This window comes from Phalangium opilio, unplaced genomic scaffold, assembly GCF_054372755.1.
Source record: "Phalangium opilio isolate 3A_F unplaced genomic scaffold, DU_Popi_V2 ptg000093l_1, whole genome shotgun sequence".
Classification (NCBI taxonomy): domain Eukaryota; kingdom Metazoa; phylum Arthropoda; class Arachnida; order Opiliones; family Phalangiidae; genus Phalangium; species Phalangium opilio.
The window spans coordinates 3,479,696-3,505,066 of record NW_028324198.1 but is presented as its reverse complement, the minus strand read 5'-3'; the positions used below and the strand labels follow the sequence as shown (position 1 = coordinate 3,505,066).

At 38.5% G+C, this 25,371-nt stretch overlaps 2 protein-coding genes across 2 annotated transcripts; one reads left to right on the top strand and one right to left on the bottom strand.

Moving 5' to 3' along the window:
- The first annotated feature begins 10,616 nt into the window (after positions 1 to 10,616).
- Positions 10,617 to 12,976, top strand: LOC149640323 (uncharacterized). The gene is made up of 4 exons (XM_089850674.1): positions 10,617 to 11,102; positions 11,197 to 11,826; positions 12,063 to 12,796; positions 12,847 to 12,976. The coding sequence occupies exons 1-4, from the start codon at positions 10,617 to 10,619 to the stop codon at positions 12,974 to 12,976; spliced, it is 1,980 nt and encodes a 659-aa protein (XP_089706800.1).
- Positions 12,977 to 16,637: 3,661 nt separating this feature from the next.
- LOC149640322 (uncharacterized) lies at positions 16,638 to 17,415 on the bottom strand. The gene is made up of 3 exons (XM_089850643.1): positions 17,279 to 17,415; positions 17,070 to 17,210; positions 16,638 to 17,010 (listed from the first exon to the last, which is right to left on the bottom strand). The coding sequence occupies exons 2-3, from the start codon at positions 17,206 to 17,208 to the stop codon at positions 16,643 to 16,645; spliced, it is 507 nt and encodes a 168-aa protein (XP_089706769.1). The 5' UTR covers positions 17,209 to 17,210; positions 17,279 to 17,415; the 3' UTR covers positions 16,638 to 16,642.
- Between the last annotated feature and the right edge of the window lie 7,956 nt (positions 17,416 to 25,371).

Here is a 25,371-nt window from a genome sequence, read left to right as displayed (position 1 = left end):
TGTAGGGGCCAATCTTATGACAACGCTGCCAATATGTCAGGGTTATATAAAGGATTGCAGGGACGTATTCGAGGAGAGGCTCATTATGCTGATTACGTGCCATGTTCAGCACATTCTCTTAACCTAATTGGAAATTGTGCCGCCGACTGCGCATCAGTGTCAACCGATTTTTTCATTTTTCTCCAAGGCATATACGTTTTTTTTTCGGCATCAACGAATCGATGGGAAATACTTGCCACTCATTTAAAAACAAACGTCCATTCTCAAACCGTAAAATCCCTTTCGGAAACCAGATGGTCAGCCAGAGACGATGCATGCGCAGCTCTTTTAAAAGGATACAATGAAATTAAAAACGCTTTGGATGAAATCTCTAACGATGCTTCACAAAAAGCCGCCGTTTGCCATGAAGGTAAGTGCCTCTACGTAAAATTATCTTCCTTGGAAATATCCTTCATGCTTGTGTTGTGGAATCCAATTTTAAAACGATTTAACGCTAGCAGTAAGATTTTACAAAGCGAAAAAGTAGAACTCTCAACAGTAGTGCATGTTTATAAGTCACTAGAAGAATTTGTTAGTTTACAAAGGGATGAATTTGATCAGTTCCAAAAAGATGCTGAAGCGCTTAGTGGAAAAACTGAATATAAATGGGAATCTAGGAGGAAAATAAGTCGGAGGAAAGCGAGCGTTGAAGGCGCAGCAATTCACACTGAATTTTGTGGCAAAGATAAAATGCGAGTAGAGACATTCCTTGTCATTATTGATAAATTACGAAGTGAGCTTCAAAAACGAGGACAATGTTACAAGACACTACAGGAACGTTTCAGTATCATTTTTGACCTTCCCAAACTGGGAGTGGGAAACGAAGAAATAAAATCTGGTTCAAAAATTATAACAGACTATTACCCCGAAGATATTGAACCCGATCTTGTACATGAACTATTCCAGTTAAAAGGATTACTTTCTTCTTTATTAGAAGAATTTAACACTGGTCACCCAAATGCACCAAATGCTCAAGATCTGTTAAACATATTAAGAGACAAGAAATTAGATAGTACATTTCCCAACGTCGAAATAGCCTTACGGAAATATCTTTGCTTACCTTGTTCAAACTGTTCTGGAGAGAGGTCTTTTTCGACTCTTAAAAGAGTTAAAAACTACCTACGCTCGACAATTTCTCAGGAAAGACTCCATTCCTTAGGTATATTAGCTATCGAGACCGATTTATTAAACCAAATTAGTTGGGAGGAGACGATAAATAGATTTTCCGAGTCTAAATCTAGAAAAGCCTATTCAAAGACATAGGGGTAATCTTCACTTTTACAAAATTACAATATTTCTAATAAAAACTAAATTGTTAAACTTTCTAACTGATTTTTATAAATTATGGGGCTAAGAGAGGGGGCGCCCATCGAGCCACTGCCCCCGGGCGAAAATCTTCTTAATCCGGCCCAGGCTAGACGCACTCGATATGGAAAACATTTCCAAAAGTATTGTGGATTATATTGTGATTGACGGATACATTCCGACAATTTCTGGGAAAAAAGCTCTAATCATATCAGAAAGATACCTGACTTGGTTCTTGGGAGAAGTCTTGGCCGCTGAAGCTGAGGCTAAAGAGCTCTTTGCGAACCAAGGAGGACTTTACTTTTCGCAGGAAGAAATGGGTTTCGAATTCTTACACATTGTTCACAATACATCTTGGATGAGTGGCAGTCCAATAGTACACGAGTTAGGACAACAGAGGTCAGTAAGAATTTGGTCATAAAGTGAAAGGGGCTGACGATTATTTATTGCAGTCTGGGACCAATATTCGAAACGCAAGTTTTCAACTATATGGAGTTCGTCTACGATCACCCTTTGGAATACATCACTTGGAAGAGACCATTGAAAAGCTCTTCGGACTTGGACCTCAGTAGCGTCACCGCTCCTTTCTACTTGTTTTTCATTCTGATATCAGTATCAGTTGTCGTCGTTCTAACCGAAATATACTTCAACGAAGTTTCTAAACGTTGAAATTAAGCCATGGTCTTTCAATAGTTTTATCGTACCATAAATCAATTAGTCAAAAATGTCTTGATTAGAATCAAGACTTAAAAAAGTATCGATAAGACTGAGGTTATCACTTGACTGAAGGATCAGATATTAACTTTTCTTTTTAATTGAAACTTAAAGGCATGCTTAAGAAAAAACAACGTTCCATTACCGTTTTCCGTTGAAATAACTTATTTTACAGGTAATCAATTTCAAAAATTTACTTATCTCGGGTTTTCGGGCACAATCCCATTCCCCCAAAACATTTTATCATTACATAAATCACTTTTGAGAGAGTACGTGTATGACATTCCCTCATTTGTGCCCGGCATGCTTCGCAGTGGATACGTTTTAAAACAATGGCGGAAAATTAAGTAGGGACAGTTAGATTTTTACTCGTGGTTATGAAAAATGATGTAATGTCTAGTGTACTTCAGTCAACAGTCATACTGTTCATTCTCATAGCTCAGGACATGATTAATGCTGCTCACTATTTCCCTCTCTAGTTTCAAACAATGGTTAGAGACCATTCAGTGCCGCAGGTCGCACATGAATATATTTCAACTACAGTTTACATCAATTCTCTGTGGTCGTACTATTAGCGGGTTAAGCACTAATTTGTTCAGAACATGTCTCGAAAGTGTGCTTGTTGTAAGTTTTTAAAGCAGTGTTGCCAATGTGTGGGTAATTTCCCACATCGTGGGAGATTTAGGTTTGGTTTTAGGCTCTGTGGGGAAAAAGTAATATTTTTCCGAAATCAATCAAATGTCGGAATTTTCCTGTTCAAGGGTTAATAGTGCGAAATTTTCAAAAATGCACTAATTTTAACTGCACAGTTAAAATTAGTGCATTTTCGAAAATTTTATCCGGTTTAATAATTTCAAGCGACATTTTGAAATAAATTCGGTGATTTTAAGTTTGGCACTGAAAAAAAAAGAAAGCATATTTTGAGAATTTTAAAGCTTTATAGCATTTGTACATATTGTCAAAGCCATGCGGAGTGATATTCCATATTAAACTTAGTATGATAAAATAGTCCAGATAAATATGACTGTAAAAAAGGCGGTGTGGGAAATGCGGCAAATTTTTTAAAATGGAAGTGGGAAAATCCACTTTCTAACATTAGCAACACTGATTTGAAGGTTTTGGTCATGGCTAAACAGACCGCTCATTCAGTTTTCTATTGTTTTAAAGCTTATTTTGACACGTTATCTCTCAAAAGTAATGTAATGATAAAATGTTTTGGGGGAATGGAATTGTGCCCGAAAACCCGAGATAAGTAAATTTTTGAAATTGATTACCTGTAAAATAAGTTATTTCAACGGAAAACGGTAATGGAACGTTGTTTTTTCTTAAGCATGCCTTTAAGTTTCAATTAAAAAGAAAAGTTAATATCTGATCCTTCAGTCAAGTGATAACCTCAGTCTTATCGATACTTTTTAGGACTTGATTCTAATCAAGACATTTTTGATTAATATCTGCTCCTTCAGTCTTCATTTTAATTAAGATTGTTAAGAAACTGTTTTACATTTTCAAAATCTACACTAAGCAGAAACATATAAAAAGGGGACCGTAACTTTAGCTCAATCAGTCATTTATTTATAATGATACTCCAAAAAATAAAAACGTAACTCATTGAAAGTTTGTATTCTTATTGTAATTAACATAATACAATTTTTTACAACCCTTTATTGAAACGCGAGGCGCTCCCCTAAAAATTCCACAAATAGGACCAAATTGACAGTTTTACACAATTTTTTAAAACGCTGATTTAGCCTATGTCTGTTTAACCTTTAGCTCAAACTTTTCATAAGCGCAATATGAAATTCGGATGTCCTTAAAACTTCTCAACGACGATCCGAGATTTTCAATTTCGAACTTTTTTGTAGCATTAACTAACGTCTGTTTGATATTAAGCTTATAAACCTTAAACACAATATAGTCAGGGCAATGCCGACTCAATTTTTAAGGGCTACCCTAAAAGTCCACAAAGGTGATCCAAGATTGTTAATAAATACGCCTAAAAAGTGCCCTCTTCAAAATATGTAGCCGGGGAAAAGAGAGCGTGATCGAGTGGGCTATGCTAGTGGGTATTTTGGTAGTAAGTAACGGGGGTTGGGACTCCAGGCATAGCCCGCTCCATCACGCACTCGACAACGCAAAGCAACTCGCGCCAGCGTGGGAAATAAGGCGGTAACACAGGGCAAATGACGAGTTTAAAAATTGCCTGGTACAGTTCAAAAATTAAATCGGAGGGGGGTCAGTGGTCCACGAGACTACTAAACAAGTTGGGAAACCAAAATGAATCTCTCCGAGCCGAGACGAATTTACTTTCTAAACACAGGTCCACCAGCCAATGAGATAAACCGGGAGTACATAGTTCAAATTGGCGAAATATTGCCAAGGTCTTTAGCAAAGGCTTAAGCGTTTAACAATTTCCTTTGTATCCTCAATAATTCTAATGAGGACCTAAAATGTATCAGTGAAGGGTGTATTTAACTTTCGGCTCACTCTGAACCGTTAACACCTCCTATAAGATGAGGTGAAACAAGGTCATTTCTAGTATAAATCTAGGGTATCTTATTTCACAGACCCAATCGTTTCAACACTTGTGGATAGATGAAGAATTAACATCCATATTATCTATTGAATATAAAAAATGCGTTTACACTATATATAAATGTAGTAAAGCTGAATTAAAAAGTAAACACCAAATTTGAAATGTTAATATCAAAAGATGTTCTTGGAATATAAAGATGAAACAGAGCTTTATAGCTACACAACTACTTAAAGAATCGTAATGCCGAAAAATATTTAAAATATTTCCGTATAATATTCTGCAAAAAGGAAATGTTATCGTTTTGTAAGAGATCTTATCATCCTACTCGCTTTATATTAACTTTGATGTGCGTGTAGTGTTTCGATTCGGATGCAATCTTCATTACTCGTTCTATATAAACTCTCACTTGTGTCATTACATAGAAATAAGTTTATCTTAAATAATTAATTAAATATTAATGATATTAATTATTTTAATCGCCAGTAAATAACTTTAAAAATAGTTAAATCGTTTTAAATAAAGTTGTTCCTATTATCTTTCGAAACTTTGCTAATATTGACGTTTAAAGTGAAGAGTACCCCTCTTGCCCGATTTCTTCAAATTTTGGGGTATATATACGATTCGTTTCCATTATAATAATAGATAAAAACGCATTCGCGTGAACCGATGGTGGAAGCCCTGCCATTGGGAGGCTAGACGTTTCTCGTAACCCTAGCCGATCGCCGCGTATATCTTGAAACCAAACGATGACGAAGGCAAAGAAGCCAGAATGGACTGACTGGCGTCCATGTGGAATGGACAAAGACCTGAAGATGGTGGTGCATAGAAGCTGGTGTCAATGTGGAATTGACGAAGAACAGAAGATGGTGGTGCATAGAAGCTGGTGTCAATGTGGAATTGACGAAGAACAGAAGATGGTGGTGCATAGAAGCTGGTGTCAAGGTGAAATTGACGAAGAACAGAAGATGGTTGTGCTTGGAAGCTAGCAAGTACAGACTAGTGTCCATGTGGGATGGACAAAGACTAGCAGATTTTGGTCCTTAGAAGCCAGTTAGTAAAGACTGGTGTTGGTAGATGATTGGCCAAATTTCCGTGAACCGCGAACGCATTCCGGAAATCGGGTATTTGTTTGCTCCGATTTGTAAACTGCGAACGCGGTCACGTGGGGTCTGACAGACAGACAGACACACAGACAGACACACAGACAGACACACACACAGACAGACACGTCCAGTGCAATACCTCTCCGTGACGTCATCGTCACTCGGAGAGGTAAAAATTCAAGGGTAACCAGAGTCCACACATTAAAATTCTAATATTTTAATTATCCACTTCCTTAGCTTAGCAGACGACGTGCTCTGGCCAATGGTCACGGACCAGTTTATTTATTCCAAGTCAGGAGGGTCTCTGGCCTAATGTCCAGTTTAAAAAAATCCTTATTTCCCACCCTGACTCGCGCTGTAGGGCAAGCAGCTTGCGACGTGTTGCGCGTGATCGAGTAGGCTATGGTCCGGTCAAAAGAAATCTTCAGTTCAGCGTTGTAAATAAGGGAAAATGACCAGTTTAAAAATTAAATCGGAGGGGGAGCAGTGGACCACAGGACCACTAAGGAAATTCTAGGGTAACCAGGGTCCAGACATTATCTCAACTATTTTAATTACCCACTTCTTTAGTTTAGCAAACGCCGCGCCCTGGTCAATGGTCATGGACCAGTTCATTTATTCCTGGGCAGGGGGTCGCTGGCCCAATGTCTAGTTTTAAAAAAATCCCTATTTCCCACCCTGCTTCAGTTGGGAGTCTGACTCCTGGAGCTCCTAAAGTCCAGAGATGCATATGACAAGGATTCATTTCTCATAAGCGAGAATGGCCAACTCTGTTGTGTTAGAGACAGCCTGGCAGCCTGGTATTTTTTTACTTCTAAAGTTCTAAGTCAGCTGGGTTTTCACCTTTAAAGTTAATACAGCCCTTTAAAAATGTAATTAAATGAATGAATCTATACGGTTGCAGTTATGTCGAAATGAGAGCAATTAAATATGTGTCTTTGATATTTAGCTCTGATAATTTCAGAAAATTAATAAAAAGTAGTGTTATGTATTTAACCAGAATTTATTTTATTGAAATTTATTAATAATTATTTAATTAAAAAAATTGTAATACTATTTTATGTTTTAAATTTTACAAATAAAATTCAAAACAGTAAACATAGGGCAAAGGTTATATTGTATTATAAATAGCCTGTGGGATTGATTTTAGCTATATCGCAATTAGAGCTCGACATTTTCTATCCATTATCCACAAATTAGTAATTAATTTGAATGAAAATAGGTGGATATCTTTTATTAATTGGGAAATAATGCACACACTTTACATTTAAATTTTAGAAGTTAATTTATTATTTACTTTTTGTATGTAATATTCAGCATTAATTTGACTAAGACAATTAACTAATTACCTACGAGGAATTAACTAGTATATATGCTTAAAATTATAATTTAATCGTTTCAAAACTAATATGATTTTGAACCGGTTTTAATAATTTAGTTATTAAAATTTGTGATTATCGATTGGTCAATATTGAAAATTAACCAATGGTGGAACTAATTTTTTTTAAACTCAATGAAACTGAAATATCAATGAATCATCTACTGAAAGAGGTATCAACCTATTATTTTTTTTCAAAAGAAGGTAAATAAGGATTAGATGGCCGCTTGCTGCTTCAAACAAGATTTTTAACCATGAATAGAATATTTTTTTAATTTTAGTCAAATTTAGATATTCGGTAATCGAGTTGATATGAATAAAGCTGTTTTTGCTCATGTCTATTTTAAACTTTAATCACAGATTTCGCTTACCATTTCACAAGCATAATAAACACTACGGAAGGGCGCAAATCTATCTGTGATCGGTAACGGTGACCAATATAGCAATTTGCCCAATTAATCGGTTTGAACTTCATTTGAACATTTCTATCTGTTAATTTGAAATGTTGCGAGAAATTTGAATGGAATATAAGTAGATATCTCTTTCAGAAGATAATTGTTAATGTTGATATTAAAGATTCATTGATTTAAAAAAAATTGGTATCGGTATTTCAATTAAGCTTTAATATCAACATCGGTATGGGCTCATGATGTTAGTCTGTTTATAAGATTAAATCGTTACTTCAAGTGTCACAAGACAGTATCTACCTCCAAAATCGAGTGTCATTAGTAACTTTAAAACCATCTCCTCGTCACAGGATATCCGAGGTTGAATTTATTATATCATTGATAGGTGATAATATGACAAGGCGCAATAGCTCAGTCAAGTTTTGGCAAGGCCTAATACCGTTTTGCTTGACTGCATGGCGCCGTCAAATTCCTTTTAAAGCATAGATCATATAGTATCCACCCTTGATTTTCATTTCGCAACACACATTGGATTCGTAAACCTCGACGCGCACCACGATTAGAAGAATTAAAATGCAAACACAACAACATACTGAGTGCATACATTTTTAATAAATAACATTTCTAAATTCTCACTACAGCTGTTTTCGGGCTGAAGCGACCGAAAGACGGTGATAAATAAAAATTCTTCGGGGGGTAGTTTCGAGGGAACGAAATTCAAATGCAAGGCGCGTCCCATCAACAAACAACATTGAATTCGTTTTACGCAATTATAATATTGAAATTTTATACAATTAAGTAATATTTAAGAAAACAAAGCACTACTTTCAAAGTCTAAACTTTAAAAGTACGACGATACGAGAAGGCGAAGTAACGGGCAACGAGAAATAAACATTTTTTTAAACGGCAAAAATTAACGGAAAGCCAAGGCTTAGCGCAATTTCACCGCCTTAAAAAAAGTGCCAAGTTTAGAAATAGATTGTGGGATAATAAAAAGGTGGAAAATTATGAAATTAGGCTTATATTAAAGCTTGAAACCTACTTTATATTATATTTAAAATCCATCCATGAGCAAATCCTCAAAACATATGAAAATGACAACGAAAAAGGACCCACTCTCAAATATTTTGGCCTTAAAAAAATGGCGGCCACAAACGGGGTGAAAAAGGGGAAAAGAGCTCCTTCCTGAAGTTATTAAACAGGCTTATCTCACTATCGATAGGCCATTTCAACCAAAAGGTTTAAGAATAAACAATCGGATTATTATGAGGCAACTATACGTAACAAAAGGCCAATATTGGTCGCGCTGATATCTACTAATAAAACAGTGTATCCATGCTAAAATATCGCAGATTGGGGTAGTTTTTAAAATTTTAAATTAAACATACTTAAAATTAACTTTTCTTAATAACAAGAAAAATGATCCTAGAATATAGTTTAAAGTTTAATTTAAGACCGTTCCCAAAACTAACCAACGTATAGTTTTTCTAAGTCACGAGACACAATTTTTTTTTTCGAAAAATTTCCCATGTTATTTCTATGGGAAAAATTCCAGTTTTTCATCAAAAGGTGTGATTAATTTTATGGAAATGAAAACCACCCTTAGCAACTTTATTTTTTGTAAAATAAACTAATTAATGGATCTCTTTGAAATTTTAACCACATATTAAGGGCCCAAATTGTAGTTCTTTGGAATTATTTCAAAACAGTTAATACAATACAAAAAAAACTACATCCAAACAAAAAACCCTCCTTATACATTAAGAGCAGTATGAAGTCTTATCTAAGAGAGCGACCGCTCTCTCAGAATACCACGAGCCTAGCTGCTCAATACAATTTCAAGATATATTTTTTTATAAAGCTCGCGCATGCGTATCAGATTCATGGTTACACCTGTACACCAAAACTTCAGCGCAACACCGCCGGTATTCCACGGGGGAATTTTTCATCCTTTCCCTCTCGTGGGCCCGTATATTTCCATTAACACTGGAGCGTGCTCGACGGGCTTAGGTCTTTCGTTTATAAAAATATAACTTTTGAATGCCATCTATTGATGGCGTGCAAAAGTAAAAAGGCAGGGCGTTACGCGATTGGTCGGAGGACCTTTAAAATTATCTTTAAAATCTGAACCTAATTTGAATTTTAAAATCATTCGGATATATTTCCTATGCAGACTGGTCTTATGATTAGTAGAAGAATCGATAAAAAATCACTTGATTTTCTACTTCACCCTCCCTTTAAATGCCGTTTCAGCGAAATCACGTTTGACCAGAATCCAAAATGGCGGAGATCGCTTCGCAATGTTTTACGTTCAATATTCAAAAAGGCGATCGTTTAGTTATTTAGGTTAATGATAATTGGGCCTAAACATGTCCTGGAAAATCGTAATAAAAGTCAGACAAAACCTGAAAATGTCAGGAAATTTAAATCTAAAAATTTCGTTCTAAAAAGTTCCTGAGATTTAAGATAATTAAACGAAAAATGTAAGGTAGTTAACTATAAAAGTTTCATGGTAAATAAATTAATTACTACACTATTACCTACTAGTCCAAAGTAGATTAAATAATGATCATATTTTTATAAATATGCATAAAAGTTCTAGTCTACTCTCTAATGTATAATTTACTTCCTGTAAAACTCCAATAATTCCTTATTTTAAACGTATAAAATATACATAAGTTTGAACCTATAAATATCCTATAATTTTGGCTTTTTAGACCTATAATACCTGTAGGGTTGTAAATAGACGTAAAATAGGTAATGCAATAATAGGTCAATAATAGACAAACAAACATGTAAAAAGATTAGCCGAGATAAGAGACTGTATAAATAAGGAGTTGGGGACGACACTCTTGGCAGAGTGGAACACGCGAGGACGACGACTGTTACTTGACGACAGATCAGATATTGACTGAATAAAGTAAATTATAATAAGTACGAAATGTCTTCTATATGCCTAGTATTAAGCCTAACAATGGCGACGGAGGCTAACGCGACCGCTACGGAAGTTTACGTGCCTCAAGATTAAATACCGGGACTTACGCGCAATAGTATAGTTAAAGTACGGGAGGATCAACATCGCGAAGTATCGAACAATCGGTTACCCTTAGTCAACGCGCAACGTGACCGCTCAAAGAATGGCCCCAGGTGCGGGACAATTCCCTCCCTTCGACTCCTTGACCGATCAATGGAATATATATGCTGAACGCTTAGACCAGTACCTTTTGGCCAACAGGATAAAGGAGTCCACTGCGGTGGGGGCTGATAACACCGTGGTCCAGGAATTGAAACGGGCAACTTTACTCACGGTAGTAGGCACAACCACGTACACGCTCTTGAGAAATTTAATAGCGCCGGACAAATTAGCCGATAAGACGTACGAACAATTGGTTTCAACACTAACCAAGCACTACAACCCTGCGCCGCTGGAGATAGTGGAACGCGTGAAGTTTTATAGACGCGATCGGGCGGACGGCGAGTCGGCATCATCCTTCGTAGCGGCTATACGCAAAATGACTGAATTCTGTAACTTCGGTGCAACCCTAAATGACATGTTACGTGATAAATTCATTGCCGGTATCAATAACGACCCAGTGCAACGCGAGCTACTCAACTTTCCTAACGTAACTTTTGACACCGCGGTGAACAAAGCCTTATCAATAGAGACGATAGAACGAGAATCTCAATCAATAAATACCCACAGCCGTCACGACTCAGACAACATTCACAGTATTCAACGACGCCAGCAATGACAGCACGACTTGGCCACGAGAGCGCAGACAAGGGTATTCATCGACCAGTTCATACCCACGATCATCAAGGACAACTACAATTCAACCGAGGCCCAGACCTTGTTTTAGATGCGACAGTACACGTCACTCAGACAAAGAGTGTCCCTTCATCGACGCAGAATGTTACTCATGCCGCAAGAATGGCCATATAGCAGCCGCATGCCGAAGATTTCCATCTCCATCGTTGAGATGGATACGATCGCGAAACCCTCGGTCTAACAACTATGCAGCACATTACGTCACACCCTATGTCGAAGGACATCAGACGCGGCGGGATACCATACAAGCCACGACATCACCCGGGGAAAACGCACAGACTATGCACCACAATGAATATGGATGTTTCTACGTTGGGCATGTATCCGACAGCAACGCATACAGCGACATCTTACGGCCGGTGCATATAACGTGCCAAATCAACAACACCGATGTACGATTCGAGTTGGATACGGGCTCAGCATACACTCTTATATCCGAAGGGTATCAGACCATTCTTCCCGGATTGAATCAGTTGACAGCGCCACCATCGTCCTTATCATCGTTCACAGGCCATACCGTAAATCTAAAAGGGCAAGCACGTGTTCGAGCGACCTACAGGGGAAAAACACTGGATTTACCTATACTGGTATACAAAGGTCGCGGTCCAACCCTTTTGGGGCGCCAGTGGATATTCTCCGATTTCAACATCTTAACTAGACCGCAAAATCACGTCGGACACATCGAGGCATCGAGAGAAAAACTAGAAGAAATCATTCGTCGACACGAAACATTTTTTCTCCGGGCTGCCTTAAGGGAGTTAAAGTCAAATTACATATCAAACCAGATGCGGTGCCACGCTTCTTCAAGGCACGTTCATTACCATACCATTTCAAGGACAAGGTGGAAAAGGAGTTAGCTCGATTACGCGAGGAAGGTATCATGACATCAATACCGTATGCCGAGTCAGCTGCAACGATCGTATCCTTACTGAAGGCCAACAAGGACGTGCGAATAAGCGGGGACTTCAAGATCACAACTAACAAAATGATCGACACAGCCAAATACCCGTTGCCCCGAGTGGAAGACATATTTGCAAAATTGGCGGGATGTACGGTATTTTCGCGACTCGATATGCGCAACGCCTATAATCAACTCGAATTGGCCGAAGAATTCTGGAAATACGTAGTGATAAACACAACGAAAGGACTATTTCAATACAACAAGTTACCATTTGGAATATCATCAGCGTCGGCCATATTCCAAAGGCATATGGAATCATTACTTCAAAAACACCCTTCCTGCCTCCCGTTCCAAGATGACAACATAGTCGGAGGAAAAGATGTAGAAGATCACAACCGGAAGTTGGACGACATTCTGACAACGCTTGAAGATGCCGGTCTCAAGCTCAACAGAGACAAATGTCGATTTCTACAGTCGTCCATAGATTTCCTCGGATACCGTCTGGACGCCCAGGGACTTCACCCGCAGGAAGGCAAGCTAGACGCAATAAAAAACGCACCACAACCGCAATCCGTAGAAGAGCTCCGGTCGTTCTTAGGGCTAATAAATTATTATTCGAGATTCTTGCCAAATTCAGCCACACTGTTGGAACCATTGTACACGCTACTCAGCAAGTCTACCAAGTGGTAGTGGGACAAGAAGCACCAGGAGACCTTCGACAAGGCCAAAGAAGCCATTCAAGCATCGGACTTGCTCATTCATTTTGACCCCACTCAGGAAATCATACTGGCATGCGACGCTTCACCAGTAGGAGTGGGTGCGGTTATATCACATAGGATGGGAAATGAAGAACGACCAATTGCCTTTGCCTCAAGGTCCCTTAAACAAGCCGAACGCAAGTATCCGCAGATCGAGAGGGAAGCGTTGGCGTTGGTATTTGGAGTGACGCGCTTTCGAATACACGATTGAGTACAAGAAGGGTTTTACTCATAACAACGCCGACGCCCTTAGCCGACTTCCGTCAGATCAACCGGAAGGAGAACCACCGCTACCCTCTGAATTGGTCTTATTACTACGCACGAGAACAAATGGCTTGCTGGATGTCGTGGGGTTACGCCGAGCGACGCAAAAGGACCCCATACTATCACAGATTATGACGTATACCGGAGAGGGCTGGCCACGCAACACATCCAGGATCACAAAGGAGTTCCAGAGATACCATCATAGACGCTACGAAATATCAATATCCGATGACGTACTATTGATGGGAAATAGAGTAATCATACCGAGGGACGAATGATCTAAGATACTGGCGGAATTAAACAGTAGCCACAAAGGTGTCCGGTCAATGAAAGAGCTGGAACGCTCAAAAGTATGGTGGCCAGGCTTGGATCAGGATATAGAAGACGTGTCGCATTCATGTAAAACCTGCCGATTGCTAGCACCATTGCCCAAGCAAAAGTATTCGCCGTGGCCGACAGAAGATAAACCCTGGCACAGAGTACACATAGACTTCGCAGGTCCCATAAAAGGACATTATTTGCTGATTACTGTGGACTCGATTTCCAAATGGTTGGAAGTGGACATCACAAAAAATACCACGTCAGCGACGGTAATAGATTGCCTCAGAGGGCACATAGCGCGCTTCGGAATCATGATTCAGTTGGTTAGCGACAACGGCCCGTGCTTTACAAGTGGCGAGTTCAAACAGTTCATGGAGGAGATGGGGATTAATCACACCACAACGGCACCATACCATCCAGCGTCAAATGGTCAAGCGGAGAGATCACTTAGGACTGGTTGCCAACGCTCTGGCCAACTGCAACGAAGGTTCCCTCAAATTGAAACTATCGCGCTTTCTACTCAACTATCGTAGAACACCGGTAAATGGGGGAAAATCACCGGCAGAAGTGATGTGCAACGGAACAATAGTAACGGCTTTAGACTTATGTCATAATAGCAATGCGACAACGTCAGGAACAGTAACACGCGAACCGGGCGAAAATAGGCAACGTATCTTAGCAAGGAATTTCGGGCGGGGTCCAAAGTGGATCGAAGGAACCGTTGTGAGACGTATGGGCAAAATGATGATGGAAATCGAGACCACCGATGGAGTCATACGAAGACATCGCAACCAGACTCGAAGCGTTTGGATAAAGAGGAACGCGGCAGCAGACTCGGCGTCATCACCGGAAAACCGATCAAGCGTTCCAAAGAAATAAAATCCCGAATCGATGCCTGGCAAGGATCTGGACCCGGAAAACTACCCGATTGTCACCTTTGGAAGGTGGCAAGAAGACACGCCAACAAGTTGTCACCCACGAAACCAGAGTCCAACCACAGCTATTTTACCTCGAATACCTATTTCACCAACGGAGCCACATGCAACCAGTACATCCGAAGAACGTCCAGATCAACCAGCAACCGCACGTCATCATCATCAATGCCCGCGCAGGAGCCACAGACAACGCCAACCACCAGACAGATTAGGATTGTAACAAAAAAAAGGGGGGAAAGTAATGTAGGGTTGTAAATAGACGTAAAATAGGTAATGCAATAATAGGTCAATAATAGACAAACAAACATGTAAAAAGATAAGCCGAGATAAGAGAATGTATAAATAAGGAGTTGGGGCCGACACTCTTGGCAGAGTGGAACACGCGAGGACGACGACTGTTACTTGACGACAGATCAGATATTGACTGAATAAAGTAAATTATAATAAGTACGGGATGTCTTCTATATGCCTAGTATTAAGCCTAACAATACCTATTATTTTTTGTGCACTAAACCCTTTGAGCCCTGTATAAGGAATTTAAATTTATGAATGGCGCCCAGCGAATGTGTTTTTTAATTAGTTACAAATAAATGTTCGTAGAACTTCGAAATTACTAAGAAAAATTGGGAATAACATGGAATCTGGATATTTATTGTATTTATTTAGGCCTAGCTTAATTAGTTTCGAGTTGAATGAGAATGGTTTACGCTAATTTTAGTTAAAAGGTAATTTTTGGCATTTTAGTTAGGGCCGCTTATATTTGGGAGGATAATGGCGGCTACGGCGGCTATATAGTTGGAGATGAGCGCCATATTTTTCTAACTCGAGAAGAAAGAGATTTGTGGAGCGAAAGGCAGGAAGGGGAAAAGGGCCATGATAATATAGCACGTGACCCAGAGAGAGCCAAAGCTGCTGGCAAATCCGGCTTAGGGGATAGAGGAGGAAGAAATGAAATCGACCAACCGCGCATTCGGAATTAGCTGCCACCTTTTCCAAAATACTCTCCTAATAATTAGCTGCCACCTTTTCCAAAAACATTCTCCTATTAATTAGCGGCCATCTTTTCCAAAATATTCTCCAATTAAATAGCTGCCACCTTTTCAAAAACATTCTCCCATTGATTAGCTGCCACCTTTTCCAAAATATTCTCTTATTTATTAGCTGCCACCTTTTCCAAAAACATTCTCCTATTAATTAGCGGCCATCTTTTCCAAAATATTCTCCTATTAATTAGCTGCAACCTTTTCAAAAACATTCTCCCATTGATTAGCTGCCACCTTTTCCAAAATATTCTCCTATTAATTAGCTGCCACCTTTTCCAAAAACATTCTCCTATTAATTAGCGGCCATCTTTTCCAAAATATTCTCCTATTAATTAGTTGCCACCTTTTCAAAAACATTCTCCCATTGATTAGCTGCCACCTTTTCCAAAATATTCTCCTATTAATTAGCTGCCACCTTTTCCAAAATATATTCCCGGTATACAACACATAAAGCGACAAATAAATATTAAAACCTTTTCTTATCTAATTTTAACACATAAAGAGAAAAATAAATATTTAAACCTTTTCTTATTTAATTTTAAGTAGCTCACTAAAGACTTAAGTTTTAGAACGCATTGTGGTATTACTAAAAAAATGCTTGGCTTGTTATTTTTATACATACACAACAAATGAAAAAAATTAGTACATAATTTAATATTAATTTAACAAAATTTAAAATCCTCCAAAAAATTAGATTCCAAATTAATAAATGGCATTAAAGAATTTTTGAAAGAGCAGAGTATTATCGTAAACTTAAAAATTATGATGGTGTGAAATTTTTTTTTACAAAATGTGTTGTGGGTATTTTTTGCTACCGTTTAAAACAATACAAAATTTGAGCATCTTTGAGTTCATGTCATGAGGAATGAATTGCTAGGCTTAATTGAAAAACAATTCTTTAAATGAAATTAACAACAATGCCTAAAAAATCTTACATTTATATCATTGTGTAGAAATAAATACTTGTAAGCATATTAAATTAATTTGGTTTTATTTTTATTATTTTTTCCTTAGGTTTTTGGCACAGCCTTATTTATAATTGTCGTTACTGTGTGGGATCGTAAGGATTCGACTTTTTGGAATTTGCTCGTGGATACGTCGGGGGACGTTCATTACGCTGTAATTAAAGAAAGAAACAATATATTTTTTTTAAATTGGTGATGGTTTTTCGAGGGACCAAGGCTTAGCCTACTTGCCCCGCTGTAGTAGTCGTTATACCTATCCTGTCCCGGTTTTAATTCCTCTTGGAATGTTTTCATTTCGTGTCGACCTTTACCGTAAACTCTGGAATCAATGGTCCCGTCCCTAGAGGGTATACAAGCGTACGCGGCATAGGCTGACCCCGGGGTTATTGTTCCTGGTTCTTGGCACGCAAGGACGCCCGGTGGTAACATGGGTCGGGCCTTGTCAATGTCTATATAGAGTTGATTTGTTTCTGTGGCGTACGTTGGGTTCTTACTGCTGCAGCTGGCTTCCAGGGCTGTAAAAAAGGCGCGAAATTAAGTACTCATCCATTGTGGACTTTCTGTCAGACCTTACATTTCTCAAACTTCCTACGCGATTTGACCTTTCTGACGTATGTGATGACAACTATAATGACTACTATGACCGCTATCGTACCAGTAGCGGCTGGGATTATGACACCCATATCCACGTTGAATGGGAGTTTTAATTGCATTCCTGGTTTTGCGGAAAAGTTAGGCTTAAGTATACGGACAAGGCTTAGATGAATATGATTAGGTTTCTACCAGTTATGGCTGTTTTGATGTTAAGAGTTTCACTGGGATGACCTCGACCAAATTGGTTATTGGCAGTGACGTATACTCTGTAATTAGTTTTTCCAAACCAGTTAGTGTGTACCGATTTTGTTCCGATATATTATCATTGGTATGTGCATCCATTCTCCGGATTCTTTTTCAAGATGAATTGTGTATCCTGCGTATATCCAGATGTCTGTTAGACCTAATCCATCATAGCTTTTAAAACGGTGACCTTACCCGTGACCTTTACAATTGGCCATTCATTATGACCCCATTTGACGCTAATTGAATCGGAAGACGCTGCTATTATCGACACAGCCGGGGGTGGAAGTAGTTCTGCGGGAGACATCACTTCAGTACTTAATCTTGTAATTAAGGGGGCCCAATTTAGTTACGTTACCTCCTTCCAAAGTTTTTATCAATAGATCTTGACACGCGGGTCCCGTTCCGGCGCTGTTGTACGCCTTAACAACGATATTGTATCGGGTCGCCTTGTTTACATCCGTTAACATATGAGTCATGGTTTAGTTTACACTTCCGTAGACTTTATTGTACGAGTACGTCTGACTAGTTCGCTCAACTTTGTAACCGACGTAAAATCCTTTGATTTCACCATTCCAATCGTCTTTAGGTGGTGCCTGTTAAAATTATTACGTCCGTTTGTTTGTAAATGTTGAATTTTATGTCTTGGAGTTGTTGCAATATACCGTCCATTGAACCTCTATGGTCGTAGAACCCTTTGCCCTGGCCCAAAAGTCAGTTGTAGGACCACTCGGCTCTTCTTCCCCCGTTACGAATTGTAATTCCTTCGATGGTTCGCCTTGACCTAATTCGTTCTCTGCTATAATGGTCAACGCGTAGGACACTCCCGGTTGATGACTTTTACTGATAGCCGCCGTTGTTTGCGACGCGGATTCGTCGTGTTCGTGTAGTTTGGGAGGGGCAACTGTGAATTAAGTCGTCAGAATCCTTTCTGGCACGATTGGTCGAGTTGGTTACCTTTGTGTCTCCAGTACTGTATGATGTACTTTGTTATGACGCTGTTACCGCTATAAGGAGCTGACCAACTGATACTAACACTTCGACTCCATACTTCTTGTACCTTGGCGTCCAGTATTTGAGCGGGAACCTCTGTTTATTTAATTAACAGATTTAGATAACAATCTTTGAAATTATATTCTTTCGAAAATACCTACCAACTACGACAACTTTTATGTTCCGTTCGTCACTTCCGTAGTTATTTTTGGCTTGACAACTGTATAATGCACCGTCTTGGCGTTCAACGTTTCGTATGAACCATCTTTCTCGGAGCTTTCATATCTGAATTAATTTAATTAATTAGGCAAAATTAATCAACGAGTTTTTATAACAAAAAAAAGGTTATACCTCGCGTCTCTCATTATATCTTGTTTGTCTTTGGTCCATATTATGGTCAAGGGTTCGTCACCTCTGGCCTTACATTTTAACGTCGTGCTATCGCCTCTCCTTACTGTCTCAATCCTAAATTTCTCCTCGAATCTGGCGGGCACTGTAAAGATAAATGGGATCCCAAATGATCAATAATGAATTCTTAGATTTTAATTAGAAATTACGTAATTAAAATTAAATTAGGCTTAGTATAAAGATAATCATTAATTAGTTTCGCGCCCCGTTTAAAATTGAGTGTCATGGCAATGGCGATTTTAAATCGTACCGGTAAGCTGCAAATTAACATTTTGTTTAATAGTTTGAAATAAGTTAGTGGCGACGCAAGTGTACGTTCATTCGTCGCTTTTTTTAATCGAATTTAAAACCTATTTTTGTTGGTTTAGCGTTGATTTTTCGTTTAGGCTACCATCGTTTTTATCTGAAATATTATTTAAAAATTTCTGTTAGATTTGCGTACAGTTTTAGTTAGATTTCAATTAACAATACGCCTGCCTACCTTTTTGCCATTGTATTATAGGCTCGGGGTAACCACTAGCAGACTAGCTTCGCAAGTTAGAGAGGCATTACTTCCAGCTAACACAGTCTGGTCATTTAGCTTCGATAACCATTTGGGTGGCGCTGAAAAAAAATATAAAGAGATGACGTGATTTAGTTAGGGTGAAGAACCTTGGATCGATTTGGGGAAAAACTTGTTTTAAGCTACAAAAATTTGAGGCAAATGTGTTTTTGCGAAATTTGATTAAAAAACGTTGCGTGTTTAAAATTTGAGTTAAACCAGAAGTGAGATGAGACTGAAGTAAAGGGCTCTAGCATTGATAGTAGATCCTGGCACTAGTGAACAAATTTGAGGATTTTATGCCGCTTCCCACGCGCTAAATCTAGAGAGAAAAAAATTGGTCGAGTTCCAAAAACATTTCCTATCCCCTTCCCCTCAACCTAAAGCGGCCAAACACGGACGCGGCTCCTTGAATCTAGTTCGGCCGTCTACCACCGCGAGCGTCTCACGTTTTGGAGGGAAAATCAGAAACCGCTACTAGAGGGCCAACCGTTCTTGTGTTATCAAGAATATTCACTTTCGCGGAGTGAAGAAATTGGTTAGCTCAATACTTCTGGTCTCATCTCACTTCTGGTTAAACGAAGGAAAACGCGTATTGCGAATTGTTAGAATTTCCTTCGTAATCAAAACAACAAGGCCAACTTCAATCTGGTCTCGGAAACTTTAATGTTTTTGGATTGCATTTGCGGGAGTACGACGGGGACTTTACATCAACGAACGTAACGTCAAACTGGTCAATCAAACGCTGGAAAAGTTAACCGAATATTGTCAAGGACCTTGTCACGAAAATCAGAATTGTATCGCCATGCACGAAAGCAACGGAATGGTTAGAACGAATGGTTAGTTGAGAAGCTGAAGAAAAGCTTTTCTAAGGAGGGGGAAAAAATATAAGCAAATGAGCGCATGCGCTTATGCAAAGAATGGAAGGGGGATGGAAACACCCGGAATTAGATTATGGAGAGTTTTTTTTATTATTCGTATTCTTCTTTTCGTCTCTGTAAATTATTAAATATGTTGTTTAATCCTTGCACCTAAACAGTATTATGAGATTTAGAATGACCCCAGGGTCAGGGAAAAGTCGGGGAATTTCAAAATGGGCCAAAACTTTCAGGGTAATAATTTCGACAAAGTCCGGGTTTCTTGGTTAAAATGAGTTAAATATTTGTTGTTCACTCATCCAGCTGGGTGACGTTTTATATGCAGTTTAAGCGAGATCACGTTTGACCAGACGCCGAAATCGAGAGCTAGTCAAAAAAAGGTCAGGGTTAACCTGAAAAAGTCAGGGAATTTGAATCTGAAAATTTCGGGGCAACCATGGACCTAGATATGCAAGAATCTTCATCTTATCCTTGCTCTATGTGCCCTGGTTCTTATGTTGACAAAATGCCCAAGTTTCAAAGGGTTTATTACAAGATGCATATGATCACACGTGCTTTTTATTTTTAATATAACCTCTACACGCTCTATGATCTTAGTGCTAAATTTTCTGTTAGTTTCTTCAACTTTATAGTGACCAAGGGACCAAAACATGGGTTCTTTCATTGGACTAGCATTACGTAAGACCCTCTCAAAAATACCATATTTTTTATCATTCATATGTACTCCAGAGATAAAATCAGACTATTTTTAGACCAGTTTTTATTTATTTTCCCATCTCTTACTTCGAAACTGCTTCTCTGCTTTTATATTTTCCAATGTTAGACCAACCCAATACCCTAGGTCTTTGGATTCTGTCGCTATCTGGTTAGGTCTACCTAACTCTAAGATTATCAAAACGTGGTCTGGGTTCAAGTAAATTGAAAAATCTTGCGCTAAGCCTAAAATAAAAATCAGTATTTGAAAAGTATAATTTAAATAACTTTTAAGGCCATCAATAGATGGCGCTTAAAAGTAAAAACGGGCGCGAGCGAAAAAACACGCGAGCACGCGGTTTATGTTTGTGATTGTGAATGTGGTGTCCATAGACATTATAACACTATTAAGAACCTAGACAAACTATTGCGAGGGGGTCTCGCGACTTTCTGTTACGAAAATTTCCATCCCACCCCTTCACGTGTGTGATAGGGTTTTTGATACGTGGCGCCCCTATCGGCGAGCGAAGGAGCTATTCAATTTGATCAAAAATAAATACCGTAATGTTTCATCTTGCAAATGTTTTAATTCTCTGTTAATAAACATCTCTTTATTTTACAAACACTTTTCATTCCATACGGAAATTAATAAAAATTAATTAAATATAAAACGTCCCCGGCGGGATTCGAACCCGCATTGTTTCCCTCCCAAGTACTGACCGCGCTCGAAGCTGCTTAACTTTTTAGTTTACCTCGCCGCATGTAGATGGCGCTACAAGCAACTCACCCTATCACAGTTCACACACGCTAAACAGGGCTTTAGTAATATTTTAGTTTACCTCGCAGCATGTAGATGGCGCTACAAGCAATTCACCCTATCACACACGCGAAGGAGTGCTTCCATTGAACCCGAATCAAAGTTGAAAATTCAACTGTTCTTCTTGTATGTCTATGGTGGTGGCGCGCGGTCGCGTTTTCTTTTTTCTCCCGCTCCTTATTTGATTTTCAAACTCCGAAATTTTAAGGCCAAGGCTTAGGCCTTTAGCCAACCTGTTTCGAGAGGTATGTCATTTACGCAAACAAACTCGACTAGATAAACGTTATAGCCCCTCAATTTAGGTCTTTAATTAATGAATTTAATTGATATTTGTTAAGGGCCTTTGTAGAAATTATCGTATCTCTGATCTGGGGTGTTAGTCAAAAAGCCAACATTTAGGGGTAAATTTTCTAACCGAGTCGAATTGAAACGTACGTCCTTAATTGAATTTAAATTGCTTGAATTGAAGCGCGTTACTTGGGCTTTTACTACTCGATAATTTTAAATAATTGATGCGCTCTTTTAGATCAAACTTAATAAAAAAACTAAAACTTTATTTAATAAAGTAACTGAATTGATCTAAGTTGGTAAAGACTTTAACAGTAATTGAGTCTTACCTCGTCCGAAAATTGGAAATTGAGAACCGCATAAAAATTGTATCAATTGAACGGGAATTGTAAAAATTGTGTTTTATAAATTGAAAAGGAGAACCTTTTATAAGTTTTTAAGAGAGGGGGACGCTCGATTTTTTAAAGCTTTGACCAATAATGTGCGAGCTTTTTGGGGTTTCTCCTGGGTATTTTCGAGCCTGCCTCTCCCTGTTGTCGACGAAATTCTAGAAGCGTGCTTCTTTACAATATCCTGTTTTTCATCACAGTTTAAAATTTTCCATTCTTTACTATTGAAAAGATTGGTAAAAAATACTTTTGTAGGATCTTGTTTTGAGTTCTTGGGGTTTTTCTTAATTTTAGACTTATTTCTTACTAGCATGTTCTTTTTTTAAGGCCTATTATTAACTATATCGAGTTTCTTAATTTTAATTTTTACTAGAAATTTAAACGTAATTTTAATTTAAAATTTTTGAATGTTAGGTGTAATTTTAATTTTAGGCTTAACTTTAATTTCTAGATTTTAGAATTTTAGAGACGCTTTTGTGTATTATTCAACAGAGAGAATAAATATCGCTACAACCAGAAGTGAGATGAGACTGAGCTAACCAAATTCTTCACTTGGCGAAAGTGAATATTCTTGATAACACACCAACGGTTGGCCCTCTGGTAGCGGTTTCTGAATTTTCCCTCCAAAACGTGAGACGCTGGCGGTGGTTCTAGATTCAAGCACCAGCGTCCGTGTTCCGCGACTTTAGGTTGAGGGGAAATGGGTAGGAAATGTTTTGAAACTCGACCAATTTTTTCCCTCTAGTGATGGAAGCGACATGAAATCCTCAAATTTGTTCACTAATGCCAGGATCTACTACCAATGCTTGAGCTCTTTACTTCTAGTCTCATCTTACTTCTGCTGCAACTAAGACCCGTACATAACGTTTTGGTTTTTAAATACATCATTAACGAGAAAAGTAAACCAAATAATCAAGCTGTGCTAACTTATTCAAACCTCTTTGTATGATTTAGAGATGGATCTAGGTCTACCGTGGTGTACCGAGTATGCCAAAAGTGGCAGGTCATAATGCAAAAGCTGTAAAAGGCGCATAGCTAAGGATGAGCTAAGAATGGGGGCAATTATTCAGTCGTCACGTTTTGATTAAAAGGTAAAATATCAAAATTGAGCATCTGATGACGCGAGTGACATTAATTTCCTATTGTGGAAACAGATTCCAAATTGGTACCATTTTCGGTGCTTTTTCTCAAAGTTTATAGTGTCAACTGAGGCTGACATCTCACACTTTGAGGCTTTACGTTAGGAAGATCAAGAGAAAATATAGAGTGAAATTCCGAGTGGGTCTCAAGCAGCACCTGCTGCTTCAAGCAATACCCCACCTAAAGGAACGAAGAGAAAGAGCTCCTCCATTGAAATTCAAGACTTCTCAACTGAATATTCCAAAAGTAATCGGTCATCTTGTAAAGGTTGTGGAGAAAAAATCGCAATGGATCAAGTTCGCATTTCAAAACTTGACAGGAGTGCAAAATCTAGAAAAATTGGTCCATATCCAGCGTGGTATCACCTTGATTGCTTTGTACAAGCGAGAGAAACTCTGAATTTTTTGGAAGATGGATCTAAAATACGAGGATTTAAGACACTCTGTGTTGAAGATCAAAAGGCCATCACAGACAAGATAAAAAAAATTGAAGTGACTCCACCAAATAAAATTAAGAAAGAGGAATTCATTGATCGGGGCGAGAAGAAAATTCTTAAGGAACAGTCCCAGTTAATTTATGAACATCGAGACGAGCTTAAAAATATCTTTAAAAAAAAGAAATGGTGGAACTATTAAAATATAATGACCAAAAAATTCCTTCAGGAAACCGCAAAATTCTAGATAGACTTTCCGATATCATGACGTTTTGGGTCTCTTGAACCTTGCACAGAATGTGACGGTGGACAATTTGTTTTCTCAAAAGATGGTTAACACTGTACTGGAAATGCAAGCGAATGGAGCAAATGTACAAATGTAATGAAACTACCTAGAAGAAAGCCTTTCCAGATTCCAGATCACCTAAAAGAGGAATATGCATTCTTAAACAGCTACGAATACATAGAGCAACACCGTTACTTTCCTACAAACGCACCTACTACAAGTACACCAGAAAATTTGCCATCAACCTCGGGTGTCAAGAGAAAGCCACAACCATTGAACCATACTAAAATAGTGCTAGTTGGTAATCTCCATAGTAGCGATGATTCTCTAAAGAAAAGCATATCGAGATTAGGAGGCAATGTTGTCTCTCAAATTGACAAAACTACAGCTTGCGTTATAAGTACCAAGATAGATGTTGAGAAAAATATCAAGGAAATTCGTGAAGCTAAGGAACACGATGTTCACGTTGTATCTGAGGACTTTATAAGTGGTGTGGAATATGGAGGTTTAGTTTCTATGATCCATCAATACAGCATAGCCAGTTGGGGTGGAAATCTTGAAGACAGAATTAATTCATGCGCTGCTGAAAAAAGACTCAAAAGTGCGGCTGTAGGAAAAAGTGACTCAACATTCTCATCCGGAAAGAGCACGAAAGTTAAACTGATAGTGAAAGGCAGCGTAGCTGTTGAACCAGATTCAAATCTTGAAGCCACCACACACGTGTTTGAAAACGAAGAAGGAGCTGTCAACGCTGTTCTCGGAAAAGTCGACATTACTCAAGGATCTAATTCATTTTACAAGCTTCAACTTATAAAGTCAGACGATGGAAACGATTACTATGTGTTTCGGAGCTAGGGACGTGTTGGAACTACTATTAGTGGAAAGATGAAGGAACACTTTGATACTAAGTATAAAGCTGTTGCTTTACGAAAAAAACAGGATTTGAGTGGGAGTTACGCCACACTGCCTCAAAGGTTCCTAATAAAATGTATCCACTTGACATTGACTATGGAACTTTAGAAAAACAGGTAGTAGGATCTGGATCTAAACTTCCCAACGCCATCCAAGAACTAATTCGCCTTATCTTTGACGTGGAGAAAATGAAGAAGGCCATGTGGGAGTTAGAAATTGATCTGAAGAAAATGCCACTAGGAAAACTTTCGAAGAACCAAA